The sequence below is a fragment of the Lepidochelys olivacea genome, assembly GCF_965140295.1.
Source record: "Lepidochelys olivacea isolate rLepOli2 genome assembly, chromosome: 8".
NCBI classification, from domain to species: domain Eukaryota; kingdom Metazoa; phylum Chordata; order Testudines; family Cheloniidae; genus Lepidochelys; species Lepidochelys olivacea.
Window position 1 is genome coordinate 78,704,728 of NC_140418.1, and position 12,990 is coordinate 78,717,717.

The following is a 12,990-nucleotide window of genomic DNA, read 5'->3' on the forward strand; positions in this document are numbered from 1 at the left end:
ATCTGTGTATCTATAGTACAAACTGTGGCCCCAGTCCTGCAACATTTGTACACATGAAGCAATTAATATTAAAAGGACTGCTGATGTGAGTAAGAAACTCACGTGTATATGTTTTTGCAGGTTCAGGTCCTAAAATATTACAAAGTGCACTGGATTAACAGTCTCTATTTCTTTCAGGGATCCAGGGGTGAAAAAGGCTCCAGAGGTGAAATTGTAAGTCTAAACATTGTTTGTATATTTATTTTTTGGCTGTGTCTTGCCATGAGAGTACTGTGACAGCATCACTTCCTGGTGCTCCCCCAGTATTCCCAACTAGAGTTGGGCAGGAGACTGTATTCCAGTCCTGGGGGAAATTTTGAGATTTTAAAACATTTTCACATCCTGAATTGGGATGAAATGACAAAATCTCTAAATTTTGTGAACCAACAATCCAAAACTACATTCAGTTCAGGCCAATTGAAACGTTTCACGTCAATAATTTTGAAACACTTTGTTTTGATTTTTACCTTTTTAAAACATTTTTCTTGTTATAAATTAACTTAAATTTCAAAACAAAAAATCAGTACTTTCCGTTTAAAAAATGTTGAAACAGGATGTTCTGAAGATTTCAAACCATTTTTTCAATAGTTTGAAATCGGAAAGTCACTGCCAATGTCCCCCAAAAAGTTTCAGTTTCAATGAATCGGCATTTTTTAATGGAAAAATGTTTTATCAGCAAATTTGTGACCAGCTCTATTCCCAACTGCTCAGTGGCTGGCTGTGATGCCTTTCCATTAGTATAACAGCTGACACATGCATGAATGTGCTGCCCACGGACACAGACCTTGTTGACTCTGGTCATAAAATAATTGTATATTTAAAATGTATCCTAGGTAGGAATTGAGCCTACAAGACCTCTTGTCACTCTAGTACAGGGGTGGGTAAACTACGGCCCATGGGCCACATTTGGCCCTCAAGCTCCCACCAGGGAGTGGGGTTGGGGGCTTGCCCCGCTTCTGCACTCCAGCCGGGGAGTGGGATTGGAGGCTTGTCCCACTCCATGTGTGCCGTGGCTCTGCACAGCTCCTGGGAAGCAGCTGGCATGTCCCCCCTCTGGCTCCTATGTGTAGGGGCAGCCAGGGGGCTCTGCATGCTGCCCCCCCCCAACTGCCAGCTCTGCAGCTACCATTGGCCGGAACCATGGCCAATGGGAGCTGCAGGGGCAGCGTGTGCCAACAGGGCAGCTTGCAGAGCCGCCTGGCTGCACATCCACATAGGAGCCAGAGGGAGGGACATGCTGCCGCTTCTGGGAGCTGCGTGAGGTAAGCACTGCCCGAAGCCTGCACCCTCTAACCCTCTCCCTCCTGCCCTCCGAACCCTCGGTCCCAGCCTGGAGCCCCCGCACCCCAACTCTCAGCCTCACCCCGGAGCCCCCTCCCGCACCTAACCTGAACCCCTCATTTCTGGCCCCACCCTGGAACCCTCACCTCCAGTTCAGAGCCCATACCCCCACCACACCTCAACCCCCTGCCTAAGCCCAGAGCCCCCTCCCATACTCTGACCCCCTCTGCTTTGCCTGCAGCCACCTCCTGCACCCCAAACCCCTCACTTCTGCTCCCCCTCCGCAGATCCCACACCCTCAGCCCAAGCCCTCACCCCCTCCCGCACCCCAAGCTCCCATTTCATTAACATTCATGGCCCGCCATACAATTTCCATACCCAGATGTGGCCCTCAGGCCAAAATGTTAGCCCATCCCTGCTCTAGTAGCTGATACTCTAATCCCTGTGCCACAGCACTACTTGTGAATCCTATCCGTCTAGGTAATCTTATACAGAGAGACAGGAATTCACAGGCTGTGTGAGTATATGCAAAAGCAGAGGTTGAGATCATGCAGGCCAGCAACTGAATATATATGGACTGCTACAGTAGCAGCAGGCACTGTTGAAGTGGTATATACGTGATTAAGTCACTTTCCTCTTATTCTTCTCCTCCTCCTTTTTCTTCATCATCATCAGCAGCAGCATCATATTATTATTATTATTTTAGCTTTCTTAATGTTATAAATGTCCAAAATATCTAACTAAGATGCACTGCATTGCATTGAGCATACAAGAAATTGCCTACTAACAATGACCATGTAGAGGCTGTTGTCCATTGCTACAATAGATGTGTGTGTGTGTATAGTATAATATATATAAATTCTTATAATGATTTGGAATGCCAATGTTTTCCAGTAACTAACCTATGTAACCTTATTCCTTTTACTCTCGTTTTCCCTCACCTCTTCCCTCCTATTGTTTGTCACACTTGCTTGTTGCATCTTGTCTTAAATTAGATCATAAGTTCTTTTGGTGTCTACTTGTGTGTTTGCAGTGACCTAGCACAATGGGACCCCAATTCTGACCTAAACACTACAGAAATAGATATTTTAAAGCAATTTGGAACATTGCTGAAGGAATGTGGGCTGTGTGCTTAGCTAACTCAGAATGTGTTGATGTTCATTCTCTGAAACCGTCCTTTTTTATTTTAATGCTCTTAAGGCAATTCCTAGCTGAGGGACAGAACAAATACCACAGTGCTCATTTAAGACTATTCCCTAGATATTTAACTCTCATTTCCATTCCTTCAGTTTAGGACCTGCCCCCACAGATGCCCTCTCTCTGGGCAGTGTGGAGCTAAAAGTGCCCTTGCATTTTGAAACCAATGCAAATGCTTATTTGTCAAGAAACACTGGTTTCTATTACCTGTACTCACATTTGACACTCAATTCCCTTTTTATGTACTCTCGTGAGACTCTCTTTTCAGAAGGTATAAGTGTGTGCAGTGGTATTAGTGTAAAGGCAAGTGTGAGATAAACCTGAGGGACATGAACAAGTTGTCATTCATTCCAGAAGTTGTGGGTTTGATTTCTCCCAGATCCAGATACCCCTCAGTAGATTCTTAGAATTCCAAAATAATGACAGAAGTCATTTCTATTTCTCTTGACCCAACATTGGCTAGGACTCACAGAGACATTCTTTGGGGACAATAAACAGACCTGATTTTCTAATGGCTCACTGATGTAAAATGCTACCAAATCTTAATTTTTCACTCATGCTAATGGAAGTGTTTCTAATACCTACTGTCCATTCACTTTGCACAGATATAAATGGCTCCACAAGAGGAAAAGCAGAGGGGAATCAGGCCCATTAGTTTTTTAACAGACAGAAGTAATCTGTATGGAACTTCATATAATTTCACCCCGCCCTCCCTCATAATTTACGTGGTTGACAGTGGATTTTTTTAAGTTCTCAGAGGTTTAAATAAATGTAAAGCATTACAAACTCACAGTAACATCCTGTGTTTTTCCTAGTTTGAACTATAAAATGGATGGCTCTCAACATTTTATAGCACCCAGAAAGTATAGCTCTTAATAAAAGACTGTCCGCATCTCAAGGATCTGCCAGTGTAAATGTTAGATGTGATATAATGAGTGGTGGTTAGAAACAGCGGGGAGGCAATGGGGAGATGGAGGGTGAAGGCTATAGCAATACAGTCACTTGAATCTTCAGTTTGTATATATGCACATCTTGGTGGTTCTATACATTTTGTTTTGTTTTCCTTTTATAAAAAATATTTCAGGTGGTGTTAATGGCTCCCTTGTTGCAGGCATTGCAGAAGAATTGAATTTGCAGTAGGGATTTAAATGAGGAGAGGGTGTTAGCAGACACGAGGAGAGGGTTTCATGTGTAAGAGGCAGTATGAACAAAGGTGTCTCACCTCTTTGGCATTGTTAGTTATTCACAGTAACAATAAATTAGCATATTATACCACCTTTTATGGACTTGCTCTCTAATATTCACTACTGGAGCTAATACCGTCTACAACTTTGTGAGCACAATCATAGAATATCAGGGTTGGAAGGGACCTCAGGAGGTCATCTAGTCCAACCCCCTGCTTAAAGCAGGACCAATCCCCAGCTAAATCATCCCAGCCAGGGCTTTGTCAAGCCTGACCTTAAAAGGAAGGAGATTCTACCACCTCCCTAGGTAACCCATTCCAATGCTTCACCACCCTCCCAGTGAAAAAGTCTTTCCTAATATCCAACCTAAACCTCCCCCACTACAACTTGAGACCATTGCTTCTTGTTCTGTCATCTGGTACCACTGAGAACAGTCTAGATCCATCCTCTTTGGAACCCCCTTTCAGGTAGTTGAAAGCAGCTATCAAATCCCCCCTCATTCTTCTCTTCCACAGACTAAACTATCCCAGTCCCCTCAGCCTCTCCTCATAAATCATGTGCTCCAACCCCCTAATCATTTTTGTTGCCCTCCGCTGGACTCTTTCCAATTTTTCCACATCCTTCTTGTAGTGTGGGGCCCAAAACTGGACACAGTACTCCAGATGAGGCCTCACCAATGTCAAATAGAGGGGAACGATCGCATCCCTCGATCTGTTGGCAATGCTCCTAGTTAAACAGCTTATAATGCCGTTAGCCTTCTTGGCAACAAGGGCACACTGTTGACTCATATCCAGCTTCTCATCCACTGTAACCCCTAGGTCCTTTTCTGCAGAACTGCTGCCTAGCCACTCGGTCCCTAGTCTGTAGCAGTGCATGGGATTCTTTCGTCCTAAGTGCAGGACTCTGCACTTGTCCTTGTGGAACCTCATCAGATTTCTTTTGGCCCAGTCCTCTAATTTGTCTAGGGCCCTCTGTATCCTATACCTACCCTCCAGTGTATCTACCACTCCTCCCAGTTCAGTGTCATCTGCAAACTTGATGAGTGTGCAGTCCACACCATCCTCCAGATCATTTATGAAGATATTGAACAAAACCGGCCCCAGGACCAACCCTTGGGGCATTCTGCTTGATACCAGCTGCCAATGAGACATGGAGCCATTGATCACTACTCACTGAGCCCGATGATCTAGCCAGCTTTCTATCCACCCTATAGTCCATTCATCTAGCCCATACTTCTTTAACTTGCTGGCAAGAATACTGTGGGAGACCATATCAAAAGCTTTGCTGAAGTCAAGGAATAACACGTCCGCTGCTTTCCCTCATCCACAGAGCCAGTTATCTCGTCATAGAAGGCAATTAGGTTAGTCAGGCATGACTTGCCCTTGGTGAATCAATGCTGACTGTTCCTGATCACTTTCCTCTCCTCGAAGTGCTTCAGAATTAATTCCTTGAGGATCTGCTCCATGATTTTTCCAGGGACTGATTGAGGCTGACTGGGCTGTCGTTCCCCGGATCCTCCTTCTTCCCTTTTTTTAAAGATGGGCACTACATTAGCCTTTTTCCAGTCGTCCGGGACCTCCCCCAATTGCCATCTTTGAGTTTTCAAAGATAATGGCCAATGGCTCTGAAGTCACATCTGCCAACTCCTTTAGCACCCTCGGATGCAGTGTATCCGGCCCCATGATTTGTGCTCGTCCGGCTTTTCTAAATAGTCCTGAACCACTTCTTTCTCCACAGAGGGCTGGTCACCTCCTCCCCATACTGTGCTGCCCAGTGCAGTAGTCTGGAAGCTGACCTTGTTCTTGAAGACAGAGGTAAAAAAAGCATTGAGTACATTAGCTTTTTCCACATCCTCTGCTGAATAGCGTAGAGAATAGCGTAGCTGAAGTTGATGTATCTTAGATTGACTTAGAATCACTTACTTCGCGTCCTTGCAGCACGGAATCAATGGCCGCCGCTCCCCCGTCAACTCCGCTTCCGCCTCTCGCCATGGTGGAGTTCCGGAGTCGACGGCAGAGCGATCAGGGATTGATTTATTGCATCTACACTAGATGTGATAAATCGATCCCCGATAGATCGATCACTACCCACCGATCCAGTGGGTAGTGTAGACATGGCCCAAGAAAACTGAATACAGATAAAACCTCACCCTCAGATGTTTCAATAAGCTTCTATCACAGACTGGACGCCTTCCTAGTCTGGGCACAGTCCTTTCCCCTGGTACAGCCCTTGTTCCAGCTCAGGTGGTAGCTAGGGGATTTCTCATGATTGCCCCCTACTTTGTTCTGTTCCACCCACTTATTTATCTTTTGCATAAGGCGGGAATCCTTTGTCCCTCTGGGTTCCCACCCCTCCTTCTCAATGGAAAAGTACCAGGTTAAAGATGGATTCCAGTTCAGATGACATGATCACATGTCAACGCAAGACTTCATTACCCCCTTGCCAGCCCACAGGTATACAGGAAGACTTAAAGTAAAACAGAGCCATCTACAGTCAATTGTCCTGGTTAATGGGAGCCATTAAGATTCCAAACCACCATTAATGGCCCACACTTTGCATAACTACAATAGGACCTCAGAGTTATATTTCATATTTCTAGTTTCAGATACAAGAGAGATACATTTATACAAATAGGATGACCACACTCAGTAGATTATAAGCTTTGTAATAATACCTTACAAGAGACCTTTTGCATGAAGCATATTCCAGTTACATTATATTCACACTTATTAGCATATTTTTATAAAATCATATTGAGTGCAAAGTCACAACCTGCCCTAACTATTTTCTCCTTTCCCCAGCTAACTCAGAAACTGGTTTCATATGCTGGGCCAGGTCTTCAGCTAATATAAGCTGGTGAAGCTCCATCAGCGTCAATAGAACTATATCCATCTACAGCAGCTGAGGATTTGGCTCATAATTTTTTGCTTTTTAGCCTTCAACAGCAGGCCAACTTGTATCTAAATAGGGACCCTGGCTTGAAGTTGCAGATACACTTTGCTGGACTGAACCCTACTCTTGTATTTGCAGCAGACATTTTCTTGTCAAATGAAGGGATTCTTACCCCTTGCAAACATTCACAACTGAGTTTCATTTTCCCACCAAACATCTGCTTAAAGGTCAAAAACACCCCTCAGAATATTCCTAATTTCAGTCAAGCAGCACTGCCTGTGCTGAATGGGAAGATACTGAGTATTCTGCATTATTTTCTTCAGCTGATGATGTATGCCTGTCATAAAGTCATGGATTCCGAGGCCATGACTGTTGTGATCATTTAGTCTGACCTTCTGGATAACACAGACCATAGAACTCTCCCAAAATAACTCCTTTTGAACTAGAACTTGTCTTTTTAAAAAATATTCAATCTTGATTTTAAAATTGTCAGTGATGGAGAATCCATCACAACCCTTGTTAATTGTTCCAATGGTTAATTAACATAAGAACGGCCCTACTGGGTCAGACCATAGGTCCATCTAGCCCAATATCCTGTCTTCTGACAGTAGCCAATGCCAGGTGCCCCAGAGGGAACGAACAGAACAGGTAAGCATCAAGTGATCCATCCCCTGTTGCCCATTCCCAGCTTCTGGCAAACAGAGGCTAGGGACACCATCCCTGCCCATCCTGGCTAATAGCCATTGATGGACCTATCCTCCATGAATTTATCTAGTTCTTTTTTGAACCCTGTTACAGTCTTGGCCTTCACAACATCCTCTGGCAAAGCGTTCCACAGGTTGACTGTGCATTGTGTGAAGAAATACTTCCTTTTGTTTGTTTTAAACCTGCTGCCTATTTCATTTGATTTCATTTCATTTCATCCTAGTTCTTATGTCATGAGAAGGAGTAAATAACACTTCCTTATTTACTTTCTCCTCACTGTTAAAAATTTACAATCTATTTCCAGTCTGAATTTATCTAGCTTCAACTGCCAGCCATTGGATCTTGTTAAATATACCTTTGTCTGCTCGACTGAAGAGCCCATTAGTAAATATTTTTCTCCATGTAGGTACTAATAGACTGTAATCAAGTCACCCCATGACCTTCTCTTTGTTAAGCTAAATAGATTAAACTCCTTGAGTCTATCAAGGCATGAACATCTTTCCTGAATTGTTGGCACCAGAACTGGACACAGCAGCAGTCTCATCAGGCCAAACACAGAGGTAATATAACCTCTCTGCTCCTACTTGAGATTCCCATTTATGCATCCAAGGATCACATTATTAGCCCTTCCTATCATCATATTGTCTTCAATAAAATGGGACATAAAAACATGTAAAGGGTGATTCTTCTCACTTACGCCAGTGTAACTCAGAAAGAATTCCACTCCAGTCAGCATTGTTACACTGGTATAAAGGTTGTGTAAGACAATGATCAACACCATGTGTCCTGATTTTCATAGAGGCTGGGCACCCACAACTCTCTTTAAATCAAACAGGAGTTATGAGTGCTCAGTGCCTCTGAAAATCAGGCCAACTGGGTTTACGGTCCTGATCCTGCGAACACTTATGTACATACTTAACTGTAAACATGTAAGTAGCGCTATTGAAGTCCCTGATTGCTCATGCTTAAAGTTAAGCACACGCATAAATGTTTGTAGGATCAGAATTTTGAAGTACCAAAGAGAAAAGAATGGAGTTTGGGCCTTTGACCTTTTGTGCTAGCTGTCAAATTAAGGGCTTGAAAGGATTAAAGAACACACTAAAAATAATTCATTTTATTCTTTGGTTTTGGTATTAAGGAACTGGAATTATACTTTTCTCACTCCTTTACTTATCCTTTGATCACATTAGCATTAAGTAGATTCATAAAGCTAATCCTGTACATTCCAGGGGAATATTCTGCTATTAACTTAATTCATAAAATGTGCAATTTAACCTTCTACTGCAGCTCTGTGGCAGAAAGGAGCATTTATAATGTTTCTACAGAATTTCCAACATACTATTTGAAATTTTGTTATGTTTAAAAGACTTGTAAAAGTAATTGATGTAGATCCTTGAAGTTTTAAAACGTTTAAGAAATGTAATATGCCCAAGGGGGTTTTCCCCAGGTAGCGTTGACTGCCAATTTACCTTTTCATATGGGATTTGATTAGCAAGGTCAGGAGATAGTGGATCAAGGCAGACTGAGTCACATCACCTCCTTTTAGAACAGTTTAAATTCATCAGAACAATACAACTGTCAATAAAATCCCTCTCTATAAATCTCAAGTGTCTTAAAATAGTTCCACAGACATACAGTTGTGGTGCATACACCAAAAATATAGACTGGTTCAGCTATAAGAGAAATCCAGTGAAAGTTTTGAATCACTGTACACAGAACAAAGACATCTATTCACCAGAAATAAGTGTTTACATAGGAGCAGTATAGATCATTGAAGCCTTCACATCTTGATGTAACTTGGCCATTGTGTAACCTAGTCCTGAACCAAGATACACAAATATCTCCTTACACTGTGGAAATCATTCTTTTTGTTTCTTTTCACCCTTTCCCTTTCTTTTTCTACCAATAAGGATATCAAATGCACTTCACTAAGCATGATCAAAGAATACCGCAATATACACACATTGGTTTGAAGGATCCTTGAGACATATTGACAACAAATGTGCTACTGATCTGGTTAATTAAATGCAAAATTTTCAGCTGGCATAAACTGGCATAGCACTGTTGAACTCACTTGACTTACACCAGCTGAGAATCTGACCCAAAGTAGTCATAGGAAGATTTTGCTAACATCATTTCTCATCAATATTATAATAACAATTATTTAAAGGTCAGTAAGTATTATAAGCTGTAGATGGATTAAGTGAGGCAGAGTGAGGTTATGTGACTTGCCAAAATCACACAGAGTTAGTGGCACAGTTAGGAATCAGAAGTTTTAGGTTATATTACTGTTCCCCTACATTAACCACTAATCAATGGTGCCTCGGTAAAACTACAGTAGATGTTGGTCTGCGAGATAGAGGTGGTGGCTTATAGTCTTGAATATGCATACACTGGGTGAAACCAGGTAAGTAGGATCCAGTGACAGTAGGTGATGGTTGAAAAGCTGACAAAATTAAATATCCAAACTGATTCAACCCTTAATGCCTTCACAGTAAAAATCAGCAAAGGCTAAACTTAAACATAAAGAAATGTCCTCAGTTTTAACTCCTCTCCATAATTACTATACAGCTGTTTATAGAACAGCAGCACTCACAAAATACAGATTTGGGCTATGGAGATTGAATCAAGGTGATCGTAACAGCTCCCATTGGAAATCAAAATGCGCTCTCACATAGCTACCATGTGTTCTGTCCCATGAATTTTACATCATATGGGCTAAAGAGTGTGACCAATGTGCTTCTAGAGATCGATAGATCTGAAAAGTCTCGGTTACCCAAATGTGTCTCTTTTATATGATCTTATCTGGCATCCTCCCATTTAAATGTATGTGAACTAGCATGGGACACAACCCTGCATGCTCTAAACATCCCAAACTCCCATTGACTTGGTTGGCATGATGTAAGTGTTTGAGATGGAGGATCATGCTCACAGTTGTTCTGCACAGTGATGCTTATGCAGATGTTTCTTTTGAAGTCTCTTGGATGACATACTACTTGTTGGTGTATTGGTTAGAGAACTGAAAGAAACAGATGAAATGGTTTACTACTAGGATGAGGGTTTTGGCCAGGTCTACACTAGAAACTTTTGCTGGTATAACAGTGTTGATTAGGGATGTGATTTTTATGGGGTCTACACCCGAGGTGTAGACTTTTCTCTTTCCTTTTCTACTTGTGTTAACCTTTTGTGTGTGTTGTACACATTATGCCCTGCAAGGCCCCTGTGACTGTAATTGGTTCCTCCTCCCTTCTTGCTGCTTAATTCCACCCTTAAATGAAGTTCCTCTATGGTCAGCAATGGTGGTGACATGTTGCTTGCATTAGAAGGAGAGAAGTTTGCAATGTCAGGGCCCATGATGTAAGTGTTCCATGTCCTGAATCAAATGTCATACTTTGTATTAAGTGTACTTTTATAAATAGTTTATTAAGGGCTAATAATTTATTAATATATCATTTAGTAAAAGGTTGATCAACTATTAGAGTTCAGTAAGTCAAGAAACTCTTTATAACCATCTATAACACTTTGTGCTAATGTGCTTATAGCTATCCATAACACACACTACTCATGTGTGACATGCTTATAAGATCTATTAAATATTTATTAACCCTCTGCACACTATTTATAAATGTACTCTTAATATCAAGTGTGATCAGAAAAACAGAGGGTTGTTTTTATATCCAGCACTGTCACTGGCACCTTTCATAAGAACAACACTTAGTTTTTAAAAATGCACAATGCAGTACATTCAGAAGTGGAGACAAATGGTCTACAGCTCTACCAAGAAATCTTTGTGCAGATCACAGCTGACTACACTTCATTATGGCATTTTCTGATTTAAAAAAAAAAATTCAAAAGTAGAAGGATTTTTTTTAACCCTAATGCATTTTATCTTCCTTTCTCCTAGGGCCCTCAGGGACCACGGGGTCATCCAGGTCCACCGGTAAGTGTATAAAGAGCTATTTTTATCTAGGTTCTCCTTGCATGTGTGATTTAAAGAAGCCTGCAATACCTAATAACTGCTTTCTCTTGTTTTCTAGGGTCCACCTGGGGTACCTGGTGCAAGAGTAAGTTTCATAATTGTGCTCACTGCAACTCATTTCCTCATTGTTGAAAGTGAAAATGTTGAGACCCTCTTCATAGGGTATTGCTTCCTCCATCATCTCAAGTGAAATTCAAATGTGTTTTCTTTAGCACTCATCACTATAATATCTAAGCTCAGATATAATTGCTATGCTAAACCTCCTGTCTGACATCTTCTGTTCTAGTAGTGCTACCATGTTGCAGAGTCCTAAAAGGGCAAATCACATGCCCATGCTCACACGCTTGGCCTACGTAAACTTCAGTCCAGTTTTAAAGCTTACATGTAGGAATTCAGCATATACAAATTCTGAAGGGAAGTAGGATGCTCCGTGGTATGTCATTCACCAGATGCATACACATCAAATGTATCCGTTTTCTTCTAGGGGATTATAATCCAGCATTTACTGGGAGGATGGATTTAGTGTTCTAGTCCTTTTCTATTATTTCTGCTCTATTGGGCAGCCCCCTTCCTGGGCCACCCTCCTGAGTCAGGTCATGGCATGACAGATGCTGCACCCCCTCCCACTCTGGCATTCCCCCTACAGTAGGGCTAGGGTGGCCTGTGGTATAGGAGGCAGCTGAACTAGTTGGATGCCAGCCAAGGACTCCATCACATCAAAGGACTTCTCAGCTGGCAAGATATAGCACATTTCACCACTAGAGTAGTGCAAAGGGACCAGGGAATCTGGCCCATGTTGTATGTGCATGACTAGAGACTGAATTGTTTTTTGTGTATCTTGTTTGGAGAGTAAATATCACCTTTTTCTCCATCTATAAATAGTATTTGTAACTGTTGATGTATTAGATTAGATGGATGGCAGACAGGTTTGGAGCCAATAGTTTGGGCTGGGGATTTTTTGTTTTGTTTGTTGTATTTTTTTTCCAGGAAAATAACTGATAAAATAAACTAATTAATTTATTTTTTAAAATTACAATTCTTTAAAATAAGAGTATCCCATTTCATCCGTTTGTTTTTTCTTTTTAAAAGTAAAAATTCATAGTTTGTAATTTAATGGATGTGGAGCATTCAGCTAAACAATTAGAAGGCCTCAGAGGTTTTGGGGAAGTTGGGCTTTTTTGTCCTTTTTGATACATACACATTTATGTGCAATATGTTTTAATCAAGAGACTTTCAAATTCTTCATCAGATATAACTGGTATATTTCTGCAGCAATACTTGAAGAACTTACAACCTTAATTTTATTCTCTGTTGATCTTACTGCTGATCTTCAATGGTTTTGGTTTACACAGAAACAAATGGACATCAATGCTGCTATTCAAGCGTTGATTGAATCAAATGGTGCACTACAGATGGAGGTAATATATCTTCCTTTATTTACATTGGCACATACATTAGAAAATGTATAAAGAGTTGGGTTTTTTAAGGCCAAAACATGGCTTCTTCACAAAGGCTTTATTGAAAACAGAGAAAAACTAGAAACTGTTTTGCGAGGAAAAACTAACCCATGTATAATATGATTAAACACAATTGGATACATAGTATGCAATTTAAGTCAAGTTTTAAAAACCACAGTATTTCTAATGTTTAAATATGATTAAAGAGGATGGAAAGTATCAATCCATTATACAATGTGAAGTGTATACATTCAGC

General features: G+C 41.3%; 1 protein-coding gene across 2 annotated transcripts in view; it reads left to right on the forward strand.

Moving 5' to 3' along the window:
- The window catches only part of COL24A1 (collagen type XXIV alpha 1 chain), a 242,558-nt gene that overhangs the window by 217,832 nt on the left and 11,736 nt on the right, over window positions 1-12,990 (forward strand). For both annotated transcript variants that reach the window (XR_014712726.1, XM_084637175.1), the window contains exons 53-56: window positions 178-213; window positions 11,203-11,238; window positions 11,336-11,362; window positions 12,630-12,695. Coding sequence is in view for 1 of the 2 variants with exons in the window: in XM_084637175.1 (XP_084493301.1) it covers window positions 178-213; window positions 11,203-11,238; window positions 11,336-11,362; window positions 12,630-12,695 (165 nt within the window). In the remaining variant the exon portion in view is untranslated. The remainder of the gene's footprint in view (window positions 1-177; window positions 214-11,202; window positions 11,239-11,335; window positions 11,363-12,629; window positions 12,696-12,990) is intronic.